Source organism: Onychostruthus taczanowskii, unplaced genomic scaffold (assembly GCF_017590055.1).
Source record: "Onychostruthus taczanowskii isolate IOZ18803 unplaced genomic scaffold, ASM1759005v1 scaffold17, whole genome shotgun sequence".
NCBI classification, from domain to species: Eukaryota; Metazoa; Chordata; class Aves; order Passeriformes; family Passeridae; genus Onychostruthus; species Onychostruthus taczanowskii.
In genome coordinates this window covers 5,781,323-5,799,143 of record NW_024498906.1, presented here as the reverse complement: position 1 = coordinate 5,799,143, position 17,821 = coordinate 5,781,323, and the positions used below count along the sequence as shown (strand labels likewise).

The 17,821-nt window shown below is 39.6% G+C and overlaps 1 protein-coding gene across 7 annotated transcripts in view; it reads left to right on the top strand.

Moving 5' to 3' along the window:
• The window catches only part of TAB3 (TGF-beta activated kinase 1 (MAP3K7) binding protein 3), a 40,088-nt gene that overhangs the window by 20,670 nt on the left and 1,597 nt on the right, over positions 1 to 17,821 (top strand). The window contains exons 2-8 of one of the 7 annotated variants that reach the window (XM_041399740.1): positions 4,696 to 4,884; positions 7,240 to 7,296; positions 7,816 to 8,947; positions 9,188 to 9,265; positions 12,293 to 12,453; positions 14,637 to 14,730; positions 16,249 to 16,332. In XM_041399740.1, coding sequence (XP_041255674.1) covers positions 4,783 to 4,884; positions 7,240 to 7,296; positions 7,816 to 8,947; positions 9,188 to 9,265; positions 12,293 to 12,453; positions 14,637 to 14,730; positions 16,249 to 16,332 — 1,708 coding nt within the window. In that variant the 5' untranslated portion in view covers positions 4,696 to 4,782. Of the gene's footprint in view, positions 1 to 4,695; positions 4,885 to 7,239; positions 7,297 to 7,815; positions 9,266 to 12,292; positions 12,465 to 14,636; positions 14,731 to 16,248; positions 16,333 to 17,821 lie in introns of those variants that run through there. The other 6 variants (XM_041399739.1, XM_041399738.1, XR_005952287.1 and 3 more) reach the window with 6 other exon arrangements.

The following is a 17,821-nucleotide window of genomic DNA, read 5'->3' as shown; positions in this document are numbered from 1 at the left end:
TCTCATGTGTTACTGTTGGCAAGCAGTATATGGACAGTATCCTGGCCTTTGGAAAGATTTAACCAGTGTGTCAGCAGAGATGTAGGGACTGTAATCATTCCAGTGATAAAGAGCTGCTGCCTGTAATCAGTTGGTCTGCCACAGTGTTCAGAGTTTTTGTTTGCAGAGGATAGTGTTAGTATTGCTTGGATGGTGAGCAAGTGATGGGGAGTTTGAAGTGTGGTTTCAGTTTTGACCTGGTATCTGGTGGTAGCTTTGGGGCTCAGCTGACAGGCAGCTTTCCTGCAGTGCCACAGCATGGTCTCTGTCTAACTCCAGTATTGACAGCACTTGGTAAATCCCCATCCTGATTTACTGCTGTTTATACAAGAACAGCTTTTGCCTTTGTTACAAATCCGCTTCAGGTGAAGGTGTTCTCTTGTTACAGCTTTAACAGATTGGATGACTGGCGTGTGCTGAAAAGATGAGGGAGGTGGTGTGGTGTTCTTGGTCCTGTATCCTTTTCCTCTTTTTACCTTTTCATCTTCCTTTACACAGTGGTGTGATGTTCAGTGGGTATGCATTCTGCAGAAAAAGCTTGTTAAACTAATAAGAAGTGTTTGGTTTTTAAATTGTTTTAGCAGGTCGAGTTAGTACAGTTGAGTTGACTGAGGTGAGAAGAAAGATGGAGAAAGCTGTTCAGTTTTATGTGAGTTGTAACTACCAAGGAGATTGTGAAGGTGGCGAAGGGTGTAGAGGAGCAACTGAGGGCACTGGGCTTGCTTAGCCTGGAGGAGACACCTCGCTGCAGTCACAACTTCCTCATGAGGGGAACAGGAGGGGCAGGCACTGATCTCTGCTCTGTGACCAGTGACAGGACCCAAGGGAATGGCCTGAAACTGTGTCAGGGAGGTTTAGGGTGGGTATCAGGAAAAGGTTCTTCACCCACAGGGTGGTTGACCACTGGAACAAGAAAGTGGTCACAGCACCAAGCCTGACAGAGCTCAAGAAGTGTTTGGACAGTGCTCTCAGGCACAATATGATTCTTGGGGCTGTCCTGTGCAGGGCAAGGAGCTGGACTTTGGTATTTCTTGTGGGTAGCTTCTGACCCCAGTATATTTATGATTCTGTAAGCTGATTTTTATTTTTGTGTTCTGCCTCTTATTTTTTTCTTCATACACTTCAATGCCCAACTATTGTTATAAAACTCTTAACAATTAAATTTAAATTATTAAGCCTAAGAAACTGTCTTCCATGTAGCCTGTTTTCTGGAAATTCACTCAATAATTACTTAATTGTTCCATACATAGTAATTGTATAAGTGCACATCAGTACATAATATATACATTTTCAGATAGTATTGATTGACACAATTAGTATTTATTGACATAATTTAGTTTCAGTTGGATCTTAGTCCTGGTGATTTAGGTGTCTTTATTTAAATTGATTTACTGCTTCAAAAATGACAGTAGCAGAATAGATTTCCTTCTCTATATATTTGAACAGATCTTGGGGGGGATCAAGATTGTGGTAGTTCTACTTTTTTATTTACTCTTTCAGGAAAGAGGCATCAGTTGTTTGATGGAACTGTTGGTTGTTTTCTTAACTCATAATATACACAAATGCCTTAAGGAAAAGATTAAATGTAAAGATACTGTTTTCATGTACATATCATTTGGGCATTTAAAAGGTGTGAAAAGGCAAATTATTGTGTTTCTTTAGGACTTGAGTCATGGTTTGCTTAATCCCTGAGATTCACTGAGTGGCTCCTGAAGTCAGCTCTGTGTGTTAACACAGCGGAACCAATTCTGTGACAGTATGCTGTGGTTTTGCCATTAGAACTGCCATGTATTTAGCACTGTTAATTTATTCCATCTTCTTGAAATACTTTTCATCTAGAGTTTGAGTACTCTCAACTCCTTCCTGAAAGCTACAGATGTTTCATACTGTTTTCATTTTGGGTTGGTGTTTGGTGCATTGAACTTTCAGTAATTACAAGGCTGGTTATGTAAGGCTCAGTGTGTCCCTTAGCCTGTGAATGCTGTGGAAGAAAGTCTTTGAAGGATTGCTTTCCTAGCGTGTTGTGGCTCAGCAGGAGTTCTTGTCTAAGCATCTCAGCTGTGTAGTCTTTGCTGTAAGCCCTTGGCTCTCTGAATAACTTGGTTCTCTGCCTGCCGTGTGCTGTGCAGCAACATGGGAAGTGGGTATTGTGTTCCAGCCAGTTTGTGCCTGCTTAGAGTGGAAAATGTGCAGTCAGTTGTACTCAGGTCAAGTAGAATAAGCTGAACAAAATGCTAGATAATAGGTAGGACAAAAGGCTGGGCTTGTACATAATGACAATGGTAAATTTTGTGGTATTGGCTAGGGGGAAAAAAACCCCAAGAAACTTACACAGTAGCTTAGCAATGTAATCCAAGGACTTCAGAATGACTGTGTGTTTGTTCATGCTTCCCAGCAGTTATTTTGGGTTTCTCATAGGCTTTTTAAGGCTATTTGCATAAGTGTAAAGGCTGGAAGCTTCAACTCCTCAAAATAAAAATGAAACTTTGTTATCCATTGTGTTTAGAAGTTTGATAAAATTCGTAGTTGGCCAGTAACTGCCAATTACTTTGTGTTATACCTCTGTTCACCACACATATTTGGGAAATGTTAGAAAACAAAAAGTTAATTTCTGTTATTTTAAAACTGTAGTAGGAAAACACTGAATGTGTTGATGATGGATTTTCAGTTTGCATGTTACATTTTTATCAGCCACCCATGTTACATTCAAACTTTTATTTTAAGAGAGAAATGATGCAGAGGCTCTTGCCCGTGCAAATGAAATTTTTATAATTATTAACTTCTGTTTCAGATGCCATCATTTGTTATTCCTCAGAAGTTTTAACCGCAATTTATTCTGGTAGGGTACTCCTTCATTACTGCATTTCAGCCTTTGCCTCCTGGGAGAAGGAGAGCTGTCTAGAAACACATAGAGCTTGATTGCTGTCAGGTTTTCTTTGAGTATTCTTGTGATGCTCTGCCTTTCAGAGTATAATGTTTGTTCGTCATTTACAAAAAAAGTTAGGTTTATAAAAGATCCCCTATTGTGAGTATAGACAGGAATTTTCTGCTGGAAGCTGCATTTCCTTTTAAAAATAGCGTTACTGCAGTGGACAGAAAATGATTTGTGATGTACAATATAAGTTTATTGTGATATTTCCTAGGTCACAGCAAGATAACTTGCATATCTCACTGTTCTTTAGACTTGTCTCATTTATCTTGAAAAAGTGTGTGACGTGGCAGATGTGATACTGAGTACTGGAATATATGGGATGGGACAGAGAGGGACCCTTCCTGTGAGCACAGGTGGTGTTCAGTGAATGCAGAGGGCAGCTGAGAGCTGTCCACATGCAGAGCCACATCATGGACTGGACTTGACTCCTGCTTTTTTTACCCCTAAAACTTTAAGCTAAGTGGTTTTTTGTTTTTTTTTTTACCTTAAACCTGACATTTACTTTTCTTTGAAGATACATATTCTTTTATCTTGCCTATGAAAATAAACTTTCAGAGGAAACTGTTGGAATTTTAGTGCCTAGAGGTATGTGTGCCAGGCTTTTGCTGGTCTGTTGTGCTGCTGGAGACTGCTGCTATAAGTTGAACTAACAAATGAAAAGCTGACTGGACACCTGTGCCATGTGCCACCCACAGTTGCACTGAGGTCAAGATAAGCATGATTTAAACTTGGGACTCTGGGTAGCTAATATATTATTAAACACCAGCTCTGCTGGTATCTGATTTTCATTTCCTTTTCGAACACAGCAGTGCATTCTCCGCAGTTACAAATTCCACTGCACAGTACTGTTGGAAAGGCTTTTGAAGCTTAGCAGTGATAGATGTGTAACAGGCTGTGCCATGCAGCACTTCATGCAAAGTTTTTGTGAATCTTTGCTTGGACATCAGCTGCTTTTCGGTTACTGCTGTGATCATGAGCCACAAGCACAAAAAGCGTTGGTTGACTCAGACCTTCCAGTAGTCCTTGGGTATCGAAGTTCAGATAGAATATTTTTGCTATTGAATACAAGAATTTTGAAATGGAAGGAGGTTTAGGGGATTTTGTTTGGTTCGGTTTTTGTCACTCATTATGTTAGTATGAATGTAACAGGTACTTCGCAATAATCTTCTGTAGTTGCTTATCTAATCCTGGAAAGGGCTCTTTAAATTCTATGTAATTCTTGTTCAGTTTCCCAAAAATTGCTTCCAACTTCTTGGGTTTATAGTGATGTAAAGACAAAAGAGTTTGAACCCTATTAATGGAACAGTATTTTTTTGATAACTATGCTACTTAGTTTTCCAGCCCATTATTTCTAGCATGTTGTAAATAAAACATCTGTGCTTGATGATAACTTCATTCTTCTCTGCAGACTGTTCATAATTTCACTAGGAGTATATAACAGTTCTATTTTATGCAAGTCACAATAATTGAAGTTACACACAGTGCCACAGTGGGACTGAGTAAAGACCTGAGCTAGCACATTCCAGTGCAATGCAATATAGACATACCTGTGGTATTTTAAGCGTTTTAACATTACTATTTGAGACATGATTATTCCCATCCTTATGTTTAATCTGTTGTCTCTCTTGGTAATTAAAAAGCATTACAGTAGTTTTTCTACACAAGCAGTTTGGGAAGGACAAAAAGTTGTGATGGCCTAAAATATTGTGTTTTCTTTCTTACAGAAAATGCCAGAAGCCTCAGAAGACCACAATCATTGGAAGGCCTGTTGACTTCTGTTCTCTGGTAATCTGGAACATCATCCATCTGGCATGGCGCAGGGCAGCCAACAGCTTGATGTGCAGGTACTCCATGATCTCCGGCAGCGTTTCCCTGAGATACCTGAAGGGGTGGTATCTCAGTGCATGCTTCAGGTATGGTGAAGAGTCTGTGTATTTTATTTTGGCATGATCTATGAGTTCAGTATGAATACCCTTCCTAGTAGTACATGTGGAGCATAGATTTTCATTCTCCTGGTTTTATTTTAAAAAGTTGGAAGACTCCAGTACTTGCATTTCTGTCTTGTCTTTTAGGTACAAAAAATCTGTCATTCTTCACTTAGGTTCGTGGAGGTTATTTTGCACTGATGTTTTTTCATTGTCTGTGTGACCTGTGACTGTATGCATATGGATAATAAAGAAAGTGGCTAATGGAATGTTAATTGGTGATGGCTACATAAATAACATACATATACTGGAGGAGGTTTTAGTAAACAGTCACTCATCCTTCCAAGATAAGGAGCTGGACTTAGGTAGCAATCTGGCAGTTTTCCCTCTTCATGTATCGTTTTCTCATGGCTCTCCAGAGGTTTAGTTGTACTTCTCTCTTTCTAGGTCAGGTGGTGGCTCTTCTTTCTGTACTCATTTTCCTTTCCATTTCATCCTTACACCTTCATCTCAAATCAGAAATTGGAAGTGATAATAAGTTACCACATGTAATAAGTAGTGGTCTTCTGGGAATACCCTCAGTTAATGGGAGGAATCAGGAATGGAATAGAAACATGCAAGATCTGGTTTGGCCTTGTGTGGCCATGGCTGAGGTTGGAAAGCTGTACTTGCATCCTGCCTGTCCCTAGCAGATGAGTAGGTTTACTTAGAATAGAGGTTGTAATTTTTGCATTGTCTTCTAAATCATACAAATAAAAGTTAATTGCTTTCAGACAAATGAAAGCAGGGAAAGTCCTTTAATTTAAAGCTTTAGTTATCCTGACAGTCATATCTTTGTACTGTTAAGTACACAAACCTTTTGATGAACTGTGTTTGTCATACACATTTTTAAACTGATAAAATTAAAGAGCCCATAATCCTGCAGAAGCATATGTTGTTCTGTCTCTATTATATGGCATTCTGGATAGCTAGTTAACTTTGCACATACTTATGTTTTTGTACAGATTTTGTCTCCAAACCCACTTTATATTTTAAAGATGCGTGTGCTGATTTCCAGTAACCATTTGCAATAAATGCTCTAGATTTAAATAGCGTTTTAGTTTGGAGTTTTAGGCCCATCAAAAATTGAGGGTCCTTTGAAATGACAAATATATTCCATACCCTGATAAAATCAGATCAGAGCCTGTCCTGTATACGCTCTCTTTACCTGCACCCTGACCAAGTGACCTAAGGAAACTGAAGGCTCTGTTCATGAAGATCTGTTTAGATGGCAAGTGGCTGATGGTAGTGGTTCACTTTTTTGAGACTGCTGTCTTGGCATTGTGGTGCTGGTTGTTATTACAAGGTCTGATTCCCACATATTCTGGTCTTAAATTTTTAGTGATATGTCTGGACATTCCCAGTGATCACTGATGTCTAGAAGGAGAGCTCAGCACAAAGGGAGGTTGTCAGGGAGAAGTGTCTGTAGAGTGAGAGCTCCTATTTAAGTGCCGCACTCTTCTGTCCTGTTTAGTAGTAACTCTACATATGAGAAAATGCAGAATATGTGAGTTCCTCTCATAGTGAAATCATATGAAATTATGGGGGAATCACCTTCATTCTGATATTAAGACTGACTAGGGATAGTCCATGAGAAAAGAAATGTAACATGATTTTTCAGCCAGTGGCTGTTGAAAATTGTATTGCAAGGCCATATGTGTATATATGTAATATATACATACAAATTTATATAGATAGTGATAGTGTTTTAAATAGAAGTGCAGTCATTATTAATGTCCATTCCTTAGAATGGTAATTTTAGCACGCTGAGGAAGGCAGGGGTGTGTGTGCATATATAAATATGTAGACACTTGCCGTGGAAGGCAGTGCTCTCTGTCACAGAAGGTACCAGTCTTGGGTCATGTTTAACAAAGTTAGGGTGCTAGGGGCCAGATTTAGTTGAACTTAAAGTGAAATTTGTTTTCTTTAGCTGCTATTTAAAGTAAATCTGAACCACAGCTGATGGTGGCTGTTACATGATAAAGTGGGGAGAAAAATAAATCCACCATCTGGAATGCTTTCTAGTGGTTTTACTCATTTGGAAAAGCTATCATTTGTGTTGTTCTTTTAACAGACTACATTAAGCTAAAATTAGTGGAGAGGGGCAGGAAGGGAAAAGGAATTCCCCATTATATTTCTCATTTGATTCATAATTTATTGTCTGTATTGTTTCAACTGCCAGGACTACAGAACAAATCAAACATTTAAAAGGGTTATTTGGTTTCTCACTGATCTATGAGTAAACCTTTTTTAGCCTTAAGCTTGAAATTCTTAAAAGCGGTTTAAATTTGGTTGGAATTGCAGTGTTCTTTATGGAATCCCCAGGACTTCTTCAAGCAATACTTTGACTTCATTGTTAAGGTATTAAATACTGTTCTACCAATAAAAGCTGGTTTAAAATACTGAGTTTTTAAACTTCTGGGTTAAGAGAAATAGTCAGGTAAACAGTAAACTGAAAGTGAAAGCAGTAAATACTCAGATAAACATTGAAATGTTATCTGCATTTTTGTTTTGCTTTTTCAGAGTTTGCAATTTTGATCTAGTTTAATTTGATTTGTGTTGTTACTAGAAGTAATTAATTGTACAGACTTGTTCCGTGAAGAACATGCATAGAGTTGTAACCATTGCTTTCCCAAAACTGGACGTGGGGGGTTTTTTTGATATGTCATAGTGTAACTAGTGTTACCAGAGCATTGCCAGATGCAATGTGAGCTATGTGTTACTTGCATACCATCTTTATTTCACAATACCTGTGTATGAAACGTTACCCCTAGCTGTGTCCGGGCTAGGCCTGGTTGCGGCCTCAGCTGAATGTTGAACACAGAGTGCTGGCTCTTTCCTGTGCTCTGTGACAGTAACGGTGCCTGTTCTTGCTCCTAGAACAACAACAACCTCGATGCCTGTTGTCGAGCCCTCGCACAGGAGAGCAGCAAGTATTTGTATATGGAGTACCACAGCCCTGATGACACCAGAATGAATAGAAATAGCCTTTTGCACATTAATCTGGGTATTCATCCTCATACCAGCTATCACGCGGGGGATGGAGCTCAACTTAATGGTGGTCGTACACTGGTACACAGCTCAAGCGATGGACACATTGACCCACAGCGCACGGCAGGTAAACAGCTCATTTGCTTAGTTCAAGAACCACATTCTGCTCCCGCCGTTGTGGCAGCTTCTCCTAGTTACAATCCATTTTTCGTGAATGACCAGAATAGAAATGCAGCTACTCCTCCTCCACAGCCACCTCCACAGCCATCTTCCATACAACCAGGAATGAACACGTCTGCTATGCAAGGCCCTCCCACGTATATGCACATACCTCGGTACAGTACAAATCCCATTACTGTTACAGTATCACAAAACCTCCCCTCTGGACAGAGTGTACCCAGAGCTCTACAAATTCTTCCACAGATTCCAAGCAATCTTTATGGGACTCCTGGCTCTATTTATATTAGACAAACATCTCAAAGTTCTTCAGGACGACAGACTCCTCAGAATACACAGTGGCATTCATCGCCACAGGGCCCAGTTCCACATTATACTCCTCGTCCTCTACCTGTATATCCACATCAACAGAACTACCAACCCTCTCAGTATTCTCCAAAACAACCCCAGATCCCTCAGTCGGCTTTTCGATCACCACCGGCGTCCCAGTGTCCCTCTCCCTTCGGCTCTCCTCAACACCAAGTTCAACCTCCTCAGCTGAGTCACCAGAGTTCACATGTTTTCATGCCTCCTAGTCCTTCTACTGTCCCACCCCATCCATATCAGCAAGCATCCCAGACTTTTCAAAAGCAAGGTGGTCACTCTGTATCGTACCTTCCTCCTTTTGCTGGACCTAGTTTATCCAAAGGTTCCATGAATAAAATAGAAATTACAGTTGAGCCACCGCAAAGACCTGGGACTGCAATGAACAGAAGCCCTTCACCTATAAGTAATCAACCATCTCAGCGAAACCAGCACCCGCTGTATGCAGCCACTACTCCTCCTTCAAGCTCTCCATCCAGAGGTATGTCGGGACAACCCAAACCTCCATTTAGTGTTAATCCAGTGTATATTACCTACACTCAGCCAGCTGGACCTGCAGGTGCACCAACACAGTCTCCTCGGGTAATGGTATCTCAGCCAAACCCAACCATTTTTAAAATCACAGTAGGTCGAGCACCGACTGAGAATCTTTTAAATTTAGTGGACCAAGAAGAGCGTTCTGCAGCACCAGAACCTATTCAGCCTATTTCTGTAATCCCAGGATCTGGAGGAGAAAAAGGAAGCCATAAGTATCAGAGAAGTTCTAGTTCTGGATCAGACGACTATGCTTACACTCAAGGTAAATGTTTCACCCTGCAAATAGTGGTGTTGTAAAATGCATTTTCAGTTTGATTTTGCTGCTTAGTGAGAATTTTTGAACCTGTACAGAGAAACATAGAAACTGTCAAAAATCAGACCGTTTTTGCTGATTTTTTTTTTGAATACTACCAAATTTCAGTCTAATACATAAAGAATTTCTAAGGGTCTTAATGTTGCTGTACTTCTCATGTTAGGGGGCTTTCTTAAAACACTGCAATTAACAATGACAAGTAGTTTGTTCATGTACTGTGTGTCAGTTTTGTCAATTCTGCATTGAAGAACTGGGTCATAAATCTACATGCAAATTTTTATAATGTTTTTCAAGTGTTTTAGAACACCTGAAATGTTTCTGCATTTGGTTTAGATTGAAGAATATTAAGTCAAAGAGAAGAGAGAGAGAGATAAGAATGCAGCTAAAAAAACTTTGCCAATAAAGGTAATAAAACAATTATTTTGAAGAACTTAAATCAAAAGTTTACTTCTTCCACTCTGAGTTTTCAAAGAGGAAGAGGAGATTGGCAGACAAATTTCAGGATGTGTGTTCTGCTGCACAGGGATGAAACATAGTTTTAATTTATAGAATTTCAAATTCTATAAATGAAGAATTTGGTAATTCAGTAAAGAAAAAAAATGTGGAGTTAATCCTGAGATGAAAACTACTTTTCTTAGAGTAATCTGCTGTGTAGATTTGAAGCATTTAAAATTGAGCAAGTGAATCAATCTGCAAGCATTCAATCCAGTCACTTGGGTAATGACAGAATGATAACCTGCAACAGGTATTTTCTGGATTTGTGTTTGGAAAGAGGAGTCTATTCCTCTGTTGTTCCTTCTAGCCTTTGTTTTACTTCAGAGAACTGAAGGGAGAGCTTATAGTGCTGCTCTGTAGTTCTTGATTTCTTATTTCACTTACTGCCTTTTGAGCTCTTCTAACTCCTCAACAAAGCTGTTTTGTACCTCGTAGATCCAATTAGAAATTCTGTAGACCCAATTCTTCAGTAAGAATGAATGCCAGTAGGTCTGTAACTGAGACCTCGTGCTTTGTTTGGTAGTGTTACTATTACAGCTTCAGTAGAGGTTGTCAATTATGTGAGAAAGATACAAGTAGCTTCACATAGCTGTGAAAAATATGTTCTGAAATGTAAGACCTGGTTTTGCCTTTGTGCCTTCCACTAGATTTGTGTCTCTGAAAAGCAAAGCAAATAAAACTAATTAGTACATGCTTTTTGGGGTGATTACATTTGTGGCAATACCTACCAGAGCTTTTTTTTATTGCTGCACTCTGAACTCTTGATAGAAATATATTGTAAAAGAATAAACATTTTATTCTTTACTACCACAAAGGAGTGTATTTAACAGCTTATTTAGGGAACAAGTTTGTTTAATTTTCGCTGGAATTTGAGTCATTGTAAAAAGTGTAACCAGAAATTCATTCTGGTTTCTGTACTTTGCTTCTTTGTAATATGAGTCATATCTGATGAGTTGTACTAGAGTATAATGTGAAGCTCTGAAATGTAGTCACACCATGTTAAGTTGAAGGAATCACACAGAGACAGGGTTTGGTAACAATAGTGGAAAATCATTCTGATATCTGTACTTTTTTTCTTAATTCTGCTTGCATGACTTATGCTACTTGAAAAAGTAGAGAGCAGTTCTGTTCAGTAATTCTGGTGCCTGTAGTGTAAAAACACCTGATGTTATTCTTGGCTAGGCTCTTTGGTGTTTATTTGTTGGCCATGAATTGGTGAATCCATACAAAATCCAAATTACAGGGCTACATTTTTGTGTGGAATGCTGATATCTGCTTCTGACAGGTTGGGGTGTTCTTTTGCAGTAAGTTGTCATGTTGTTACTTATTTTTCTAATTCTTTTTAGCTCATATGTTAATATTCTTGGATGTTATGTGCTTTTCCTTTGCCTTTGTTGGATGGGATGAAGAAAAGGGCAAGTTCTGGATGGGACTTCTCATGAAGTAGCATTTTGCAGGTTCTACAGCGTCCTTACCTTGAGCAGTTTGCTGGAATATTGTTACATGAGCAGCATGTTTGTCTGAATACCCACATCAAATGTCTTCTTTTTCTCTGTCCTAGCAGACTTCAGTCAGGTAAAACCAGCCTGATCAGAAAGGATTAAGCATCGCACTGACTTGGCCAGCTTTGCATTGTGATGAAATACTGAGAAATACTCTTCTTTAGGAAACTGAATACTATCTTCTAGCTAGTCAAAATTCTTTTCTTAGGTTCTCTGGGACCCCAGCATCACTTTGTGACTGAAAGTCATAAATTTCAGTACCATGATGAAAATGAGGGAGTGAATTAACGGCAGAGAGAGGTTGAAGAAATCGATCTGTCATAAAATTAAGATCTGAAGCGCCTGAGCTGACTCAACTTTTTATTTTTTGGATTCTCTAGTTTATTTTGTTGAAGCTCTGTAGTTTTCCCTCTGAACCCTTAGGAACTTACAGTATTGAGGATTACAATATTTCCTGAAAAGCTAAAACTTCTTAGAAGTTATACCACAGTTTATAATAGCAGTGAAAAAAACAAATTTGGGACTGACATTTGGCTAATGTCTCAGGGCTGGTGTGTCAGCTGCTGTTGAGCAGCACGTATGAAGTGTGTGTTACTTTCTGGACTTACCTCTGGTATTTTTTTTTTTTGTCAGTAGAGTATTAGTATTATAACTAGGTTGCTGTTTCATCCTGAGAAGCTGTCTCCTTGTACAGGTGCCTTTGTATTTTTGAGACGAGAAAGACCAAATGCAAAAAAAGAAGCTTTGACCAAAATGGTAATAACAACTTCAAGTTACTGTATAAAATGTGTTTTTATTCTGGAAGAACTTCTAAATTGTTCATTTGGCATGAAAGCATCTTCACACTGATATTTGGCTGCATGTCTACGATCACCTTTTTTTTTCCAGAAGGGTCACTCATGAATCTTATGCATAAGTTAAGAATTCAGTGTTCAGATTTTTATGTGCTAGTAACTATTTTTTCTGTGTAAAACATTAGCCTTGCTGTTACATCAACGGGCAAGGATGGAGAGATTAGCAAAGGAACTGAAGCTTGAGAAAGAAGAGCTTGAACGCCTGAAGACTGAAGTCAATGGCATGGAGCATGATCTGATGCAGAGGCGGCTTCGGAGAGTCAGCTGTACAACTGCAATTCCCACAGTAAGCAATTTGTTAGTATTTTAATTCAACATACACATTTATTTTTTGTGTTTTGATGAAACTGAGGTACTGTTCAAAAATACTTATAAGTATAAAATCGTCAGTCTTTGGGGACGTTTTAAGTACTGGACTTGTCATAAGCTAATTCTTGTAGTTGATGAAACGGACAGGTATGCAGTTTTCTTGGTGTTCCCAGCAAAACTTCAGAAGGTTGAAGTTTGTATGCGTGTGCTTTTGTGAACAACAGAACTAATATACTTGGTTTCTTAACAACCAGTAAAGGTATGTCCAAGTCTATTCAATAAGCCTTAGCTATATAGAGCTTGGTGTTCATGAAGGAAGGTTTAACTTCTGTTTTTAAAAAGCTGTTTTATTGTTTGAGTCGTTGCTTCTCATAGACAGTATTTCTCTTTTGGTATGTGCAGGATGTGCCAAATAACTTTTCAGTGGCAATGTTGCCTGAAATAGTTGGAACTCTCCTTTTTTCCTTGTTGATTCTTCTTATCTGTGTGACTTCCACCTGCAAGTAACTCTAGCCCAAACATGTGTGTGGTTCTGATAAGGGAATTCATCTGGCTGAAAAATAGCTTCCACTGTGTGTAGTTGTTAAGCAAATCAGCTCAGACTTACTGGCTGTATTGATGCAAACAATGCACACAGGTGTAGGCTGGAAGGCACAGAAGGGCTGTTGGCTGCTTTGCTGCTGTGGCTGTTCTATGTCTCACCTGTTTCAGGGCAGCATTTGGCACAGATGTACCTGGGAGAAGTACAGAGGCACTGAGTGTGCCAGGATGAGATTAGGAAAGCCAGAGACCAGCTGGAGGTGAATCTGGCACAGGATTTCAAAGACCAAAATAAAGGCTTCTGTTACTGCCTAGGTGACAGCAGGAGGACCAGTGAAAATTTGGGCTCAGCAAATTGGAGGGCATGGTTATGTAGGACATGGAAAAGGCTTGAGATACTGAATGAAGTTCTTGGTTCAATCTTTACAGTCCTTCAGGAATCCCAGGTCCCAGAGACCCTGGGAAAAGTGTGAAGCAAGGAAGGTACACCCTTAATGGAAGAGAATCAGGTCAGGGAATGCTTAGGCAAAGTAGTCATACACGAGGTCATAATCCTGGAGGAGATGCACCTGTGAGTGCTGAGGGAGCTGGCAGGTGTCATTGCAAGGCCACTCCAGATAATCTTTGGTTCACTAATGGTGTGTGGGAAAGTTCCCACAGGCTAGAGGAGAGCAAATATCACTGATGTCTCCAAGAAAGGGAGGACCCAGGGAACTACAGGCTGGTCAGCCTCACTTTGATCCTTGGGAAAGTGATTGAGCAGCTAATGCTGCTGACCATTTCCAGGCACATGAAGGACAAGAATGTGGTCAGCAGTAGTCACATAGATTCACCAAGGGGAAGCCAAGCTTGGCCGATCTGGTAAACTTCTAGGATACAAAGTCCTAGATGACCTCCAGAGGTTCCTTGTGACTTTGAATATTCTGTGATTTGTGACTGTGGTGCTGAAATGTATCCTAGGATTAAATGTGTTAGTGATGGATGCTGCTAGCATTAAGACAGCTTTGCATTCCAGTAACTTAGGGATTTTAATGATATGCAAATATATGCACTTAAATAACTGATCATGCTGTTAAGAATAATTGCAATCTTTCATCACTGAATGATTTAAATATACTGGGCTAAAAGGTTTGGCTTCTTGGAGATTCTTGGGTTGCTGCAAATGAATAAACTTTTGACCTCATTCAGTTATAAGCAAGTAATAGTTAATGTGGGCTGCAGTTTGTATTCTATTTTTGATGATCTTGATGCAAACTTGGGTAGCAAGTAATCCATTTATACAGAATTTAGAAACATGTCTGGTTTTATAAACCTGAGATCAGCTGTGTCATCTTACTAATGAATTTTAATATTGAGTAACTTGCCTGTTTTCCTACTCACATACCAATAGAAGAATGATTTTGAGGGCAAGTGAGTTAGGGGTAGTAGGCCAGACAGTTGGACTTCTTTCAGTGCCTTATCTATACTCAGTTTTTAGTAAAGCTGTTAACAAAGACAATGTTAACAATATGTTAACAAATAACAAATTTGTTAAAAATATTAACAAATAACAATGTTATTTCTGTTTCAAATAAGATGCTGACTTTCCCACAATTACTATTTTGGGATATTTCTTTCTAGCCTGAGGAAATGACCAGATTGAGAAGCCTCAACAGACAACTCCAGATAAATGTTGACTGTACGCTGAAAGAAGTTGATCTCCTTCAATCTAGAGGTATTGAATTGATACTTTTTAAGAAACATCATTTGGATATGGTTACAGATGTTAGTCTGCTGGAGGTAGGAAGGCTCTGCAGAGGGCTCTGGACAGGTTGGATCAATGGGGTTCAAAAAGTGTCATAACAACCCCAGTCAGAGCTACAGGCTGGGGGAAGAGTGGCTGGAAAGGTGCCTGGAGGAAAAGGATCTTGGAATGCTGGTCAGGGGCAGCTGGACATGAGCCAGGTGTGCCCAGGGGGCCAGGGAGGCCAAAGGCCCCTGGCCTGGATGAGCAATAGTGTGGCAGCAGGACCAGGACAGGGATTGTCCCCTGTCCTCAGCACTGGTGAGGCCACCCCTCAAATCCTGTGTCCAGTTTTGGGTCTCTCATTACAGGAAGGGCACTGAGGGGCTGGAGTGAGTCCAGAGAAGGGCAGCAGAGCTGGGGAAGTGTTGGGAGAGTCAGTCCTGTGAGAAATGGCTGAGGAAGCTCTGAGTGTTCAGCCTGGAGAAAAGGAGGTTCAGGGGGACCTCACTGCTCTTTACAAGAATGTGAAAGGAGGCTGTGATGAGGTGGAGTCTCTTCTGCCAGGTAACAAGTGACAGATGAGAGGAAACAGCCTCAAGTTGCACCAGAGCAGGTTTAGATTGGGTATGAGGGACATGTCTTCAGGGCAAGAGTTGTCAAGTATTGGAACAGGCTGCCTAGGGAAGTGGTGGAGTTGCCATCCCTGTAGGTATTTATAAAACCTATAGATGCAGCTCCTGAGGACAGGGGTGATTGACTTGGCAGTGCTGGGGTAGCAGTTGGACTGAATGATTTTGAGGTATTCTCTAACCTAAATAATCCTATGGTTCTAATATGAGGTGCTTAAATGTGAGTATTTGGAGTTTTTAGAGTTCAATTTATATTAGCAGTGACAACTTACCTCTAAAGGGTGGGTGTTTTTTCAGTTGCAACCTAATAAATTTGGCTTGCTAATACTTCTGTTGGCCAAGTTAAATTCCATTAGCAAGAAAGTGGTGATATAAATGACTTTGCCAAGAGCATATTAAAAAAATTGCTCCTTTGTGAAGATCCTTCACTTAAAATTTTAACTTTTTGCTGATAAAGGCTGTGGCCAAGTAATACAGAACTGAACAATGAGTTGCAACCAAGAGTCTGGCAAACAGAAATTTACTAGGGTTTTTAAAAGGCTTTTTTTTGTACCAGAAACTTGTCTTAAATAGAATCAAACAGATTAGGATATGCAGTCCCTTTTTATTAAGGAAGTATCCTGTAGGAAGACATACATTTCACATGTTTTCACGGCAATGCAAAATGTTGAGCTGGAGTTGATTTTTCAATATGGGATTGCCCTGCTAAAAATTACTGTGTTTGACAGAAAACTAAAAATGTGTGACAAAACTTGTGAAAAAGCTAAGATACAATGTCATAATAGGATGTATAAAATAAGAAGCCTTTGGATGTTCATGTCACTGGCATAGCATTTAAATAATCTTCAACTTACACTTTCTTTTCCTTTTCTGACAGGAAACTTTGATCCGAAAGCCACATGTAACTTCTATGATAACATAGAGCCTGGTCCTGTTGTGCCACCAAAGCCATATAAAAAAGGTAGGTCAACAAACAGGCATTATCACCAAATATGCATTGAGTGAGGTATTTTTTCTTTTTTAAACAATCCTTATGGTGACAGGAAGTAGCTCTAGTTATTTAACTTTTCTGTCTGTAATTCAAACCAGAACATTTTTCTATAAGTGCAGTAATCCTGGCTTGAATTTGTTTTCCTCAGGCAGCTTGTTGTGTATGAATGTTCTGTTAATAACACCCTGATTATAAATAGTTATTCCCTATTAGAAAAAATAGCTGAAATAGCCAATGTGGGATCCTATGCTCTATGCTCTAATACTGAAAAAACCAGCTATCTTTTCCCTGAAAATGTTATGTGTGATAAGATTTACAATATTGTGTCTCCTCTTGCTGTAACTAGCATGTACTGCACTTGTTAGTGGAAAGGAAGCAGCTCTTCTGAGTCAATAATTCTACAGTCTCCCTAACTCTCCAAAGTTTGTAAATCGATTCTGGTTGCTGATTACACTCCACAAAGGTTTCTGTAGGTGAATTTTGAATTCATATTAAGAAATTTTCCCCCTCCTTTGAAGCAAGTGTTTTATCCCTCAATGTAATAAAATTATTACTGTGTGGAAATTTAACAGAAAGAGAAGGCTTAGAACTGCTGCTCGTGGCTCAAAGAAAAGATAATACTGGGAGGAGTTCCCTGCATTAGGTGGTAGTGTCCAGGAAAGCAGTAGCATCAGGTGAACCATGGTGTGCCTGGCTGGAGTCACCTTAAATTGCAGTGATCATGCGGTTGATTAAGGAATTATTAACCTTGTGGTGCTTGAAGACATTCTCTTAATTACACTACCATATTTAATGTATTATTTCAAAGCAAAATAATGTGCAAAACTCATGCGAAATAAGTTGTTTTATTTGGTAGTTAGGAAGATAGTGCCTTGTAAGGATTTGTACAATGAGCTTCCAGGTTTTGTCTGCCAGCTTATCAGAGATCACTTGTAGGGCTGCTGTACTGTATTCAGAGCTTGGATTGTTACATGGAGACATCAATTTTTTTTTTCTTAAATAACAAATATTGTTTAATATTGAGCTGTTGGAGGTGTGGGCAGACAGACGGGTGTGGGCAGACAAGGGTGTGCTCTGTGCTGCCATCTGGCCAGTCAGTGGCACGCAGTCGAGTGCCCACACTGCCTGGCTTAGGAGGAATTTGTTGAGGTCAAGCACTGCTGATGTGACTGTGCAGCTTCTGGCCTGGACACTGCATCTAAGCAAAGAGGTTACTTTTATTTCCTTTGTTTGTCTCCGAAGACTTAAGTACTATCTGCACCAAGGTGGTTGTCAAGGTCTGCTGCATTTCTTAGCAGGTGGGGCAAATTACTTTGTGTGCAGTTACAAATTGCAGGCCTTTGTTAGACATGAGTTCACAGATATTTAGCAGTTGGGTATCCTAGGCATACCTTGTAGGTATGTGTTAATGTTAATAAATATTAACGTTTTCTAATGTGTTTCCACATCCTGGGAGTAT